The sequence below is a fragment of the Equus caballus genome, chromosome 17, assembly GCF_041296265.1.
Source record: "Equus caballus isolate H_3958 breed thoroughbred chromosome 17, TB-T2T, whole genome shotgun sequence".
Lineage (NCBI taxonomy): Eukaryota > Metazoa > Chordata > Mammalia > Perissodactyla > Equidae > Equus > Equus caballus.
Window position 1 is genome coordinate 23,243,467 of NC_091700.1, and position 13,292 is coordinate 23,256,758.

The 13,292-nt window shown below is 46.5% G+C and overlaps 1 protein-coding gene across 11 annotated transcripts in view; it reads left to right on the forward strand.

The window, feature by feature from the left end:
- The window catches only part of ATP8A2 (ATPase phospholipid transporting 8A2), a 592,801-nt gene that overhangs the window by 573,245 nt on the left and 6,264 nt on the right, over window positions 1-13,292 (forward strand). For all 11 annotated transcript variants that reach the window (XM_070240119.1, XM_070240124.1, XM_070240123.1 and 8 more), the window contains one exon: window positions 7,705-7,796. In XM_070240119.1, coding sequence (XP_070096220.1) covers window positions 7,705-7,796 — 92 coding nt within the window. The remainder of the gene's footprint in view (window positions 1-7,704; window positions 7,797-13,292) is intronic.

The window sequence follows — 13,292 nt, forward strand, 5'->3', positions numbered from 1 at the left end:
TTAACATAATACCCTCGAGGTCCATCCACATTGTTGTGAATGGGCCAATTTCGTCTTTTTTTATGGCTGAGTAGTATTCCATTGTGTATATATACCACATCTTCTTTATCCAATCATTAGTTTCTGGGCATGTAGGCTGGTTCCACGTCTTGGCTATTGTAAATAATGCTGCAATGAACATAGGGGTGCAACGGACTCTTCAGTCCAGCAGTAATTTGAAAATGTTTCTAAAAATACTTATTTGTTTTTGGCTTTATTGTGGTGTCAGCTGCGATTCTTACCGGCTGTAACTACTGACAAGATCTAAAACTCAGCTTTGGGGTTATTCACTATATTCTCCATGTTCCTGCTCTTTGGCAATTCTGCATGTGTTGTTTTTGCAGGAATAGCCTCCTGACAGAAATGTGGACATAGAGTTTTATTCTCCAGCATAACACTTTTCAGCTCTCCACTCCTTCCTCCCACTGCTCGTTTGTTGAGACAGGAACACGCTGCCTCCTGTAGGACATGTCACCTTCCACACAGAGCCTGCTTGTGAGGACTTGTGTGAGACTGGGTTTTACCCTCATTATTGAGGAGGCACCAAGAGTACACATTCGTCGGGTGAATTTGTGTTTGCATACACCTTTCATACCAGTAGATCCCAGACAGCGTACCTGCTTAAGCTGGGACAAAAAACTCAAAGGAAAGCACCTTAACTCCCACATTCCCAACCACTGGAGAAATAAACTGTGAAGATGGCATCATTGCCAACAGTTCAGGTGATGGGAGGGAATTTACCTTAATTCAGGACCCATTCCTCCTCCTTTTTGGTTTTTAATTGAATTTTCTTTTTTAAAATTGTAATAAAATTCACAAAGTATAAAATTCACCATTTTAAAGTGTATATTTAGTGGCATTTAATGCATTCTCAGTGTTGTGCAACCATCGCCACTGTCCGGTTCCAGAACGCTTTCATCTCCCCGAGGGGAAACCTTGTATGCTTTAAGCAGTCACTGTCCTCCCCCGCTCCCCACCCAACAGTCCCTGGCAACCACTGCTCTATCTATTTGCCTATTGTGGACATTTCACGTAAATTTCACTTGTTATTTTCTGGGGGGTTTTCTTTTTGTTATAACCATTCTGGTAGATGTTAAGTGTTATCTCTGAGGTTTCGATTTGCATTTCACTAATGACTAGTGATGTTGAGTATCTTTTCACATGCTGTTGGCCGTTATGTTTCTTCTTTGGATAAATATCTATTCAAGTCTTTTGCCCATTTTTTAATTGGGTTGTTTGTCTTTTTGCTGTTGAGCTGTTGGGATTATTGATATATTTTGGATATCAGATGCTTATCAGATATATGATTTGCAAATATTTTTCTCTCATCTTGTGGTCTTTTCACTTTCTTGATAATATCCTTTGATGCAGAAAAGTTTTTAATTTTGATGAAGTCCAGTTTATCTTTTTGTTGTTATTGTTGCCTGTACTTTGGGTGTCACACCTAAGAAACCATTGCCAAATCCAAGGTCATAAAAATTTATTCCTATGTTTTCTTCTAAGATTTATATAGTTTTAACTGTTATATTCAGGTCTTTGATCCATTTTGAGTTAATTTTTGTTTATGATTGCAGATAAGGTCCCAACTTCATTCTTTTGCATGTGGAAATCGGGTTGTTCCAGCACCATTTGCTGAACAGACTATTCTTTCCTCATTGAATGGTCTTAGTACCCCAGCCAAAAATCTATTGACCATAGATATATGGATTTATTTCTGGGATCTCAATTATATTAAATTGAGTTATATGTCTATCCTTATGCCAGTACCACACTGTTTTTATTACTGTAGTTTTACATTAAGTTTTTAAATCTGGAAGTGTGAGTCCTATAACTTTGTTGTTCTTTTTTCAAGATTGTTTTGGCTATTTGAGGTCCCTTGCAATTCCATATGAATCTTAGAACAAGTTTTTCCACTTCTGCAAAAAAGGCTGTTGGGGCTTTGCCTAATTGTTTTGGTTAGAACGTCCAGTAAATTTGTTGAATAGAAGTAATGAAAGCAGACTTCCTTGTCTTGTTCTTGCTCATAGAGAGATAGCTTTCAGTCTTTCATCATTGAGTATAAAGTTAGCTGTGGGTTTTCATAAACGCCTTTTATTGTGTTGAGGAATTTCCCTTCTGTTCAGTTTTCTGAGTATTTTTATCATGAAAGGATGTTGGATTTTTGTCAAATTCTTTTTCTGTATCAATGAGATCATGTGATATTTTTTCCTCGTTCTATTAACGTGGTATATTATATTGATTGATTTTTTTTTTGTATGTTGAACCACCCTTGCATTCCAGGGATAAATCCCATGTGGTCATGACGTATAATCTTTTTATTATATTGCTGAATTCAGTTGGCTAGTATTTTGTTGAGGAATATCTTTTTTTAAAAAAGCAAAATCTCATTGATCTAAATTGTTCTTCTCGGTGTTAATTTGTACTCCTTTTGTTTGTTTTTTGTTTTGTTTTGGTTTTTTTTGGAGGAAGATTAGCTCTGAACTAATATCCGCTGCCAATCCTCCTCCTTTTTCTGAGGAAGACTGGCCCTGAGCTAACATCCCTGCCCATCTTCCTCTACTTTATATGTTGGATGCCTGCCACAGCGTGGCTTGATGAGTGGCGTGTAGATCTGCATCTGGGATCCAAACTGGCAAACCCCAGGCCACCGAAGCAGAACGTGCAAACTTAACTGCTGTGCCACTGGACCGGCCCCCCTTTTTTTCTTTTCTTCTCATTATTTACAATTAACCAAGTAAATATTTGGTTGTGTTTTCTTTACCTTTTTTCCTTTGTCTTTGTGAATGGATAGCTTCCAAACCCTATACAGATGATGGAATACTATAAATGGTGAATGTTATTCTTATTATCACTCCTTTCTATCTTGAGTTTTTCTAACATTATTGTTCATGAGAAATTTTAATAATGTTCATTCACAAGTGGTCTTTTCTTCCCCAAAGAAGAAAGGGAAATTGGGAAATAATGTTTCTTGACATTTCAACCTGGAGCACATGGAGAAGCCAGTGCCTCAGACACCTCCAGTGGAGAGCTTTCATGAGCTTTCATACACTTTTCATCACCCAAAGCTTTGTCAAATCCGTTGCTGTTTTAAAAGTCTCCATCCAGAAAAGGCTCTTTCTGAGGATGGCAAGACTTGGGAAAGAATAATTCTGTGATCTTGTCCTGTGGCCATAATATTTTCCAGTAATTGGGTCAAGGGAGTATAAATTATTCATGGAAACCAGAGAGTCAATATGGTAGACTGAGCTGATGCAGAGAGGACTTTTCCAAATGCATAGAAATGCTGGGTGAAATATGAACAAAGAAAGGCTTTCAATACATAATCAAGTTCAAAAGAAAGACAAGGAAACCTAGGTACCAGAAATGGAGAGACATCAAAGCCAGCAGGGTAAGAGGGACCTGAAGCTGAGGAGGCAGCACAGACTCATAAAAGCTCAGGGGTTGGGGCTGGCCCCGTGGCCGAGTGGTTAAGTTCGCGCGCTCCGCTGCAGGCGGCCCAGTGTTTCTTTGGTTCGAATCCTGGGCGCGGACATGGCACTGCTCGTCAGACCACGCTGAGGCAGCGTCCCACATACCACAACTAGAAGAACCCACAACGAAGAATATACAACTATGTACTGGGGGGCTTTGGGGAGAAAAAGGAAATAATAAAATCTTTAAAAAAAAAAAGCTCAGGGGTTGAAGGTTCGGGGGTTGGTGTAGGGAGAGGAGATAAAACCTCAGTCCCATGTGAGATAGAACAGAGCTCTATGCATAAAGCTGCAGATTTTGTAGGGCTGCTATTTTAGTAAAACAGAAACCAGAAAACTTTTACTCACTAGATTAACAAAACAGCAATGAGTCATTCTACGTGCCCAGGCAAACAGGTGGAAAAAAGAATTATCCACTAGAAACTGGAAGCTGTGCTTATATATTTTATATAGATCCCATTTAGACTTATTCCCAATGCTACAGGAACACTAAGCTAAGATAATAATATAAAAATTGATGTAACCTGTAGGGCCCTGGCAGAGGCAAAAGGAAAATCATTTTGAAGAAAGATTCCACAACTAGAGCACACGTAGTAAATGAAGCACAATGAAGGAGAGTCATTGAGTAGTACAGACATTTATTAGCTCCCCGAGAACTGAAGATGCAAGGAGGGTCTGAAAGTGTATAAAATACTGGTGAAAGAGGACACAGAAATCAAAAAGCAAAAGTTGGATAATATGTAGGAACAGGTAGATCTGGGAGAAAATAAAATATATAAACGAAAAAGGTAGTAATTTAAATTAAAACATATTGGTCAGTTTAAAAATAGTTTAGATAAAGCCAAAAGGAAATGGAAAATGTGGGGGAGATTTAGGGATGTGGAAGATAGAATTTTATATATACACACACACATATATATATGAAGCTTCTGGATATATAAAAACAGAGAATGAGGGAATTCAGAGTGTTTTCCACAAGTGAAGATAAAGAAGCCCTCAGGTTATTGTCGCTTTCCAGGTCTAAGCAGCTGGGCAGGATATAAAAATAAATCTACGCTTAGTCATACCAAGTGTAATGAAACTGCAGAGCACCAAAGACAAATGATTATTAAAGCAACCAGAATGAAGACAGATTAACTGCAAACAACTAGTCCTTTAAACGAGTAGACAATACAAAAGAAAATAAGAAGGGAGAAAAGGAGCAAAGGAAATGTATGATAAACTGGAAACAAAATAAATGACGTCACTTACACATATTTTAAAACAGATTATACATTGTGAATGCATATATATAGAACAAAGGTGTGAAATATGGACAGAAGATTATTTCTAACTTTATTATAGTAGAATGGAAATAAATGGGATGACAGAGGAATATAAGGGGCCTTTATGTTTGAGATGTGCTTATTTTGTCAAAATCAGAAGTAGTTCTCACAAGGGGGCCCACTCCTGACATTTGCAGGACTTGGTGCGGGACTACAAAGGGAGGCCACGTACCACATCTAAGCGTGTGCAAGTTATAAGACGAGCTGACAGACAGCTGCAAACCTGATAACACACCTGAATAAAGACGGCAGTCCTTGGTGATTCCCAGACCCCTCGGAGGGCCGGGCCAGGAGGCGGGTGCGTGGGGGAGAGGTAGCAGCCGTGCGCACCCCTTTCTTCCTGCCCAACCCCAGCTCCGTCCCACACTGGGAGGGGATTGGTGCGTGGTGTGTGGACATCCCAGTCCACATGTCCCATGCAAAAAAGCCACCCTTTGGCCACCCCCACAGGCTGAGGAATGTGGACATTAGCTATATGATCTACTTTTAGAGGGATGGAGCTGGTGAAGAGGTCGGGTTGGCCTTGGATGCTAGCTCAGGGGTCACTGAGAAGGGACTTCTAGGGTCCCAAATACCTAGGATTGGGGACAGGCGTGAGCTCTGGGTGGACAGGTCTCCTTGGCCCGTGGCCCACTCACCCTGTGGGAGGAAGGGTTATAGGACAGAATGGGTCCCCCTGCAGCATGGAGTCAAGAGTGGTGCTGTCGTTTGCTGATGCTGAGCAGGTTGTGGATATTTACTGTACGAGTTTCTGACTGTTTCTGTGTGCTTGGAACATTTCCTTATAGAAAAAGAAGAATGAGACAAGCATATGCCATTCCACAGGGGAATTAGGAACATCTGCCCAGCACAGAGGCGGGGCAGGAGCACTGCGAGCAAGCACCCTGTGACCTTCTTATTTGGCACAGCTGAGTCTGCTTCCTCACCTGCCCAGCACCAGGAGCAGCTTCTGGAGCTGAGATGTTAGAGGGACCAGGGATGGCTGGAAGGGAGGAGGGATGTGATGGCAGAGCCTAGTCCTGTATCTGTCCCCTGGGTTCCCGGGGAGAGAGCACCTTCGCCACCCTTTACCACACCACATGGGCCCTGGCCGGGAAGGCTGCCAGGGAGCTGCAGCACCGCCCTCAGGGAGCCCCCTGTGCACACAGTGCCCTGAGCAAGGCCTCCTGGGCAGGAATCACGGCTGGGGCCGCGTCAGACAGGGAGCACGGCCCTTCATTACACACCCCACGTCCTGAAACCAGCCAGCACAGGGAGGTGCAGACTCAGCAGCAGCCACACGGAGGACAGCGCACTAGCTGGCTCACGGGCTCCCTCCTGGTTCGTCCGCTGTCCCTGAGGTCCGGGGCAGTTGCATAGCTGGGCCCGGTGAGATTAATTTGGCCCGTGGAAGAAAAAGCTATGAGAGGCAAGGAAAGCCAGTGTGAAGGGACAGAAAGAGTGTTTTTCCTCATCAGCCATCAAACATTTGCCAAGCTGAGCTAGCTGAGGCTCACCCTTAATTGCTGATGAATTAAACATTGTCCTTTCAACCAAGATAATCAGAAAATGCTTGCTTCTGGAAACCCAAATGCAAAATGAACTTAAGCTCATAGAACTGTTGAGAATGCCCAGGGCCCACTCCTCTCTCGAAGGCCCTTGGGGGAGCTGGTCAGGGGAACAGCCCCCTCAGGCTTGAGGCTCACAGGCCGATGCAGGGGAGGTGCTTTAGAGCTCAAGCAACCGCAGCTCCTTAACTTCTCTGCCATCAAGTTCCCACAAACGGTAGATTGGGGGTGTATTCATTTATTGGGGCTGCCACAGCAAAGGACTACAGCCTGGGGGGCTTAAACAACAGAAATTTATTTTCTCACAGTTCTGGAGGCTGCAAGTCCAGGATCAAGGTCCCAGCGGCTTGGGTTTCTTTTGAGGCTTCTATCCTTGGCTTATAGACGGTTGCAATCTTCCTTTGTCTTCACGTGGTCTTCCCTCTGTGTGTCTGTGTCCTAATCTCTCCTTATGAGGACCCCCGTCAGAGTGGATTAGGGCCCAGCCTGATGACGTCATTTTAACTTAATTACCTCTTTAAAGACCTTCTTCGATCACAGTCCCATTCTGAGGTACTGGGGGTTAGGACTTCAGCATATGAACCTTGAGGGGGCACACAATTCAGCTCATAACAGAGGGCACTGGCAGACTCCTGCACACCGGAAGTTTCTCTGGGGGCAAGCAGAGTGACATCCTGATGGGAAGAAATCAAAACACCTTGGCCCAGCAGGACCGTTTTCAAGCACCCCATTTTGGTTTATAGGAATAAACAGCAGCCGGCCTCCAGGATAGCTCCATATTACTTTACAGCAGGTGGGAACAATTTCAAGAAAAGCAGGAAGAGCTCCTAATCCTTGTGTTTTAGAAGAAAACTCACCTTGGTTTTCATCAGGGTTCCAAATAAGCATCAGGTTCTGCAGAAAAAAAGCCCGCCTCCTGCAGTGTGCTGAGGCTCCTGGGGAGGCTCTCGCCCGGGGACAGGCAGCTGCAGGCGGGAGTGAGGCTTTGAGACGTGTGGCGTGGAAACAGGTCCTTTCAGAAGTGCAGCGGGAGGCCGAGACCCGGTGTGAAAGGGCGCTTGTAGCGCGCTTCGGGGAGGGAGGGAAGGTGCCGTGTACAGGCGGCGGCACAGGGCGCCTTTCAGGAGCGCAGCAGTGCCCTCAAAGTGGCGAGATAGCGTCTCCTGTCAATAACAGGGCAGCTTGCGAAACTGGACGTTTTTCTGGATGAGAGGAAGCTCTTTCCCGTCTGTCTGTTTTCCTGTACAACCTGGAGTCGCTCAGCGAGTGTCTTTGCGCCGCGCCCTTGTGAACTAGACGCTGAGCGTGTTTGCTTTCCCGCAGGGTGAACGAGCGCGACCGCCTGATAAAGAGGCTCGGCAAGAGGACGCCCCCCACTCTCCTCCGGGGAGCCTCGCTGCAGCAGAGCGTCCCCCGTAAGTAGCCCGGCCGGCTGGGGATGGCCCCAGGGAGGCGGGAGCTGCAGGCGGGCGGCCGGGTGGGCTTCCCGCTGGGGAAGGAGACCGCCGAGCTGCCCCCACGGCTGCAAGTGGGATTCGATTATTTGGCCCGAGGCAAGTGCAGCCTGAATGTAGGCGATTCCCAGGGACCCAATCAAATGCCCGAATGACAAAATCCTTCAACTTAAAATCCTGATGTGGTTAAGATCCTTCTGCCAGCCTCCCAATAGCATTTTTTCTAAGGTTGAAATGATAGCACTTTAAACTGTTTCCCTCAAAGATATCAATACGTACTGCCTTATTTAATGTTAGCATATTAATTAAAACAATGACAATCACTGGGAAAAAAATCTCTGTGCTTTTCCCAGGAAGGGTGCCCTGTGTCTAGCACTGATGTCCCTCCTCTGAACACTAGGCCCAGGCCTGGTTTCTGCTGCAGGGGCCTGACTCACGCTGAGGTCTCCGGAGATGCACCCAAACCCAGAGAAGCGGGGAGCAGAAGGCCGTGAAAGGCAGATGGGGTGCTGGAGCTCTCGGGCGGCCTGTGGGCTTCCTGCGGCAATGCAGCTATTGGGCTCCCGGCTGAGGGGGTGGTCAGAGTGCAGGTGTCCTTCCCTGGGCTGCCTGCCTTCCCCAGGGCCCAGGCCTGTTGGCAGTCAGCAACTGCCTGCACTCCCTCTCTTACAGGCGCACACGCCGTCTCTTCAATCTATGTCCTGCATCCTGCTTTCCTTTCTCTCCCTGAGGAGTTGAGAAGGAAACAACTGGTAGACCGAGAACGGTTTAGGAAAAGTGAAAAATCATTGTATCCATAGTACATTGAAGGATCAATGTCAAGTTCAGTTGAACTCCACCTGTCAACGGATCTTCACAGACTTTCTCAATGGAGGGAGGAAAGGGGTGGAATATCATCGCCTTTCAGTAATCCACTCCCTCTCCTCCATCTCCCCCATGGAATAGCAACGTGGGAGAAAGGGGATGAGGCCAGCTCTGTGTGGAGCCCCACAGGCTTCATGTCCTTTTCCACTCCACTGTCCCAGGGGGCAGGTGATGTCAGCCCTGAGAGCGCCTGGCTGAGGCTCAGGCCGGTACAGGAACTGGCCCAGTGTGGCAGGGCGATCTGGATCATAGCCGTGGTCTCTCTGATCTGAGAGAGAGGTCAAGTCCAGAGGCTTGCTGCATTTTGTGGGCCCCCGCCTCAGGAGCCAGGCTTCTAGAGTCCTGACCCAGCTCTGCAACCTTTTATGACCTTGGGCAAGTTACTCTCTGTTTCTACATCTGTAAAATAGAGATGATATGTGAAGCTCCCTGGAGTTATCAGGGGGATTAAACGAGATCGCGTATATACAGTGCCTAGAATAGTTTCTGACAGTATAGAATCCAAGAATGTGAGGTATTACTATTACTATTATTATTCTGTCACCAGTTGAATAACTTTGGGCAGCTTACGTATTCTCTGAACTTCTGTTTTCTCCTCTGGGAAAAAGTAGAATCATAATAATATACATCTTACACAATCTTCGTGAGGCTCCACGATGATGTACATAAAGCCCCTTCTCTGTGCTGGTTCCCTATACCGAGATCAAAGACGGAGTGAGAACTTCTGCGGGAGGTCCATATAATGTCTTAAAACAACAGCTAAACATTTTTCTTAACTCTCAGTATTTTGAAGGACAAAAAAAATTCTAATGAGCAAGTACGAAAAATAAGAAAGCTTGTAAAATGACACCACATTTTAAAAATACTCAACGACTAGTAAGAACCTGACGGATACAAGAACGCTCTGTCCTTAGCAGCTGAGAAGGCTGTCAAGCAGTTCGAACTGCTCCTGGCCTTCTGAAACTTCTGCGTCATTGGTCTCCACCTTTACGTACGTCTCCTGGGTCTGCCCTTCAGCTATCTGGACCTCACTCTCCCCGGGAAACTAGAAGAAAAATGCTAACCTTGGTAGGACTTTTAGTTCCTTATGGGTGGGCCACCAACACACAGTATTTGTAACTGAGATCACCTTGTCCTACACAGTCGAATTTCTTCATCATCCCCATTTCTATTGCTGTGAGGAATACTTTTCCAGACAGGAAATGGCTACTTTCATTAGGATGTTATCAGAGCTCAGATTCAAAGGAATGCTACCTAAGGGGAGTTTTATTCCAAAATAATGAAAAAGCGACATGTTTTTATGGACTTCACCAAATGTTTTACCAGGAAAAGACACAATAACTGAGAAATTCACCTACCCTTCCATCTCCTTTCACCTGGTCCATTTTGTCCCCAGATTCTGGCTGTGGGTGGGTATTTAGGAAGCAGATACATCAGGAAGCCAGCCAGGGAAAGTTCATGAGTTGGGTCCATTGAGTGCTTTCTCTAGGCCCCCAACATTACTTTCTAGCTGTCAGGACTTCCTGAAAGATAAGTGACAGTGAGAAATGCTAAGAGCTGGGGGCTGCTTCTGAGCTCATTAGTTCAGTGCTCATTGGGCAGAAGCTGGTGACCTGATGGTGCATCTTTGTCAGTCTGAGGGGTGCGTGCTGGGCAGGTAGTGGAGGGTTAGGGTCCCTGTTGTCCTACTGAAACTTCTCCTGTTATGGCTCTCACTCTCACCAGGCCTGATTTCAACAAGGAAAATATTTTATTTGAACCAGGGAGACACCCCTGCCCCCAGGGTAACTATCAGGCCACCCTCCTTTTGTTCTTGAATTGCAGGGTCCACTTTAAGCCTCAGTTGAGGCTAAAAATGTCTACTTAAGAAAGTCTTAGTGCACAACATTTTGGAAGCATGATGGTAGATGCAGCCAATGGGAACTGAGGCGATACCCTTTGGTAGTGACCTCTGGGTGCCCTGCTTTCCCTGGGAGAAGAGATTTGCTATTGGTCCTCTCTGCCATCTCTTCTGATGGAAACGAGAAACCCTTCCCACCCAGAGTGACTGAGTAATCCCGCTGGAAGGCCCTTGCGCCAGTAAGACTAATGCAAGCAGAGGGTGCCATAAAGCTACAAGCTAAAACCCACTGCAGGTGGCTTCCCAGTAGGCACGGGCAGGAGATGGGTCAAAAACAAGATAAATCAAGGACAAGGCTTTTTCTCCTTCCCTTTGAACACAGGGTAGACAATTCTAAATGCTAAGGTACCTTTCCCAGAAGGATACTCCGAACAGTGTTTATTTTTATGTCTCAGCAAGTCCCGTCATTCCTTTCCCTTCACCTCCCCACCCAAAAAATACACCAAAAACCATAGGCAGCAAGTGTTCTATTTGGACAGATGGTTGATACAGGCTCCCTTTGCTGGCATGGAGATCGAGGCCTCTCTCGGCGGTGCCAGGTGTAAATTAGCCCTAAAGGAAGGAGAACCCACAGAACTGGGTACCATAGCCAAGGGAAGGCCCCGGTGCCTGCAGAGAGAATTGGAGCTGTGAGAACCTGGCCCTCAGCTACTCCAGGCCGTTTATTTTACAGAAAAGTAAACCAAGAAGACCCAGAGATCTTAAAGAGCCTACGGTCCCATGGCCAAGTTACAGCCAAGCAAAGATTAGAACCGTCCCTCTTGCCCCGCGTGTCTCAGGCCCTTGGGACCCAGGATCCAAGATGAAAGCAGAGCAGGTGGGGAAAGGCATCTTCAGGGTGGAGAGGGCATCTGGCTGCCAGCAGAAGGCTCATGAAGAGCATTTACAAGGTGTTCCCATTACTTGGGGTCCGAGCCATTTCTGTCGGGTTGGGAAGCTGCACCTGCAGTGGCACAGATGCCCGCAGGGCCCTGGCGGGGCTGCCGTGCCAGCCGCACGTCAGATCCAAAGACAGCTGCTCCCTGACCCCCTCAGGAGAACAACAGGTGTTTACTAGGAACAGTGCCTGTAAAAGACCAGAGAACGAAAACTGTCCAAGCTGACCACAGTGCACAGCCTGTTCCAGGAGGAAGCAGTGTTATTTGCTAGATTTTGCTGTGAAACATCCCAAGGAAAGGCATCTTGTCTGGGGGTGCAGTAAAAACCTGCACAGAGCACCTTGTGCTGGACGGGGGCAGTGGCGCCCCTCGGAAGTAGACAACGAGGTCTCCTCGTCCCTGGTCATCTTGGATCAAGGAACTCAGCGAAAATCTAAAAGCTCTAAGGGGACCGGAGGTGAGCGGAGGCCTTTCCTCTTCTGACCCATGAAGCCTGCAAGGCCATGTGACATGGCATGGCCTGCTGTGTGGAGAAGCATGGGGCCGGCCGTGCTCGGTTCCTGCACCGCCACCCGCTCTCCACCCAGCCAGCTGGGGCTCACGCCGGCCTGGGGCTGGTCCCCCGTGGCGACCTCATAGTGGGATGTTTTGGTTTGCGGGTTTGGTCCTGTTGGAAACAGAGGTGAGAGAGTAGACAGAAGACTCCTCCGTGGTCATGCCTGCTGGCTTGTCCTGCTCTTCCCTCCCACTGCTGCCGCTGGCTCCCTGCCATCCAGCCATGTCCTCACTTGGCTCCCAGGCCACCTCTGCAGACAAGCCCCTGCCTCCCAGGGTGGCCCTCCTGAACCCTTGGGTTTTCTCAGGCAGTGGCTGAAAGACACGCTCCCTGGAAGTGCCGGGGAACCGGGCCAGGGACAGAGACTCTGGGTTTATGGGCAGACTCGGAGTGATTCACCCTGAGCATGTTGTCTTGAAGTCTCTTCCTCGTCTCCATCCCCACAAAGACCCTTAAACATTGCTATGGTGTGTCTTTCTACTCCAGAAACTTTCCTTTTTAACCCAAATGTCTGAGCAAAATAATTAATGATCCAGAAGATACATGGACACAATTTCTGATTTTTTCTCTCCTTTAAAGAAGATAACAATGAATTAACAGCTCCATTGATAAATCAAAAAAAAAAAAGTATGTATGGATGGAAGTCACAATTATCAGGCTTTTTAGTGTGTTGTTTTTTGGTCAGAATGTCTAACCCAGCCATGGGACTTTTCCAAACCCCCCACCCAGAAGGGTCAGCCGACAGAGAGGGAGTTTTGTAAATGTCCATTCTGGAGGAAGGACTAGTTAGGAAGGAAAACCTACTTGGGCTTATGAATGCTAAACCTGTTTCAGAACCGGAGATGCAGGAGAGCGCGGGCCCTGCCTGGCTTTGGCTCCTAGCTCTGCCGCTCACTAAGTGTGCAGCCTTGGGCAAGTCCTGAAATCACCCTGGGCCCCAGGTTCCCCATCTGTGAAACGGGAAGAATACAGTCACCTATCTCATAGGGCTGTTGGGAAGAACAAATGAGCTGATTGTGCATAGTACATAAGCAGCGCCTGATACGCATAGTGTTAAATAACTGTTGGCTGCTGTCATTATTATCATTATTATTATTATTGGAACTGATTGTAAAAACCAGTCTTTCTGTGGCCACGGGGCCAATCACTAAATTTCTCTTGACTTTATCTTGTGATCTTTTTCTTTATTTACACAAAAATAAACCCAATGTAATTTCTTATTACTAGTCCAAATCAGTCCAATTTAAACACAGGAATGC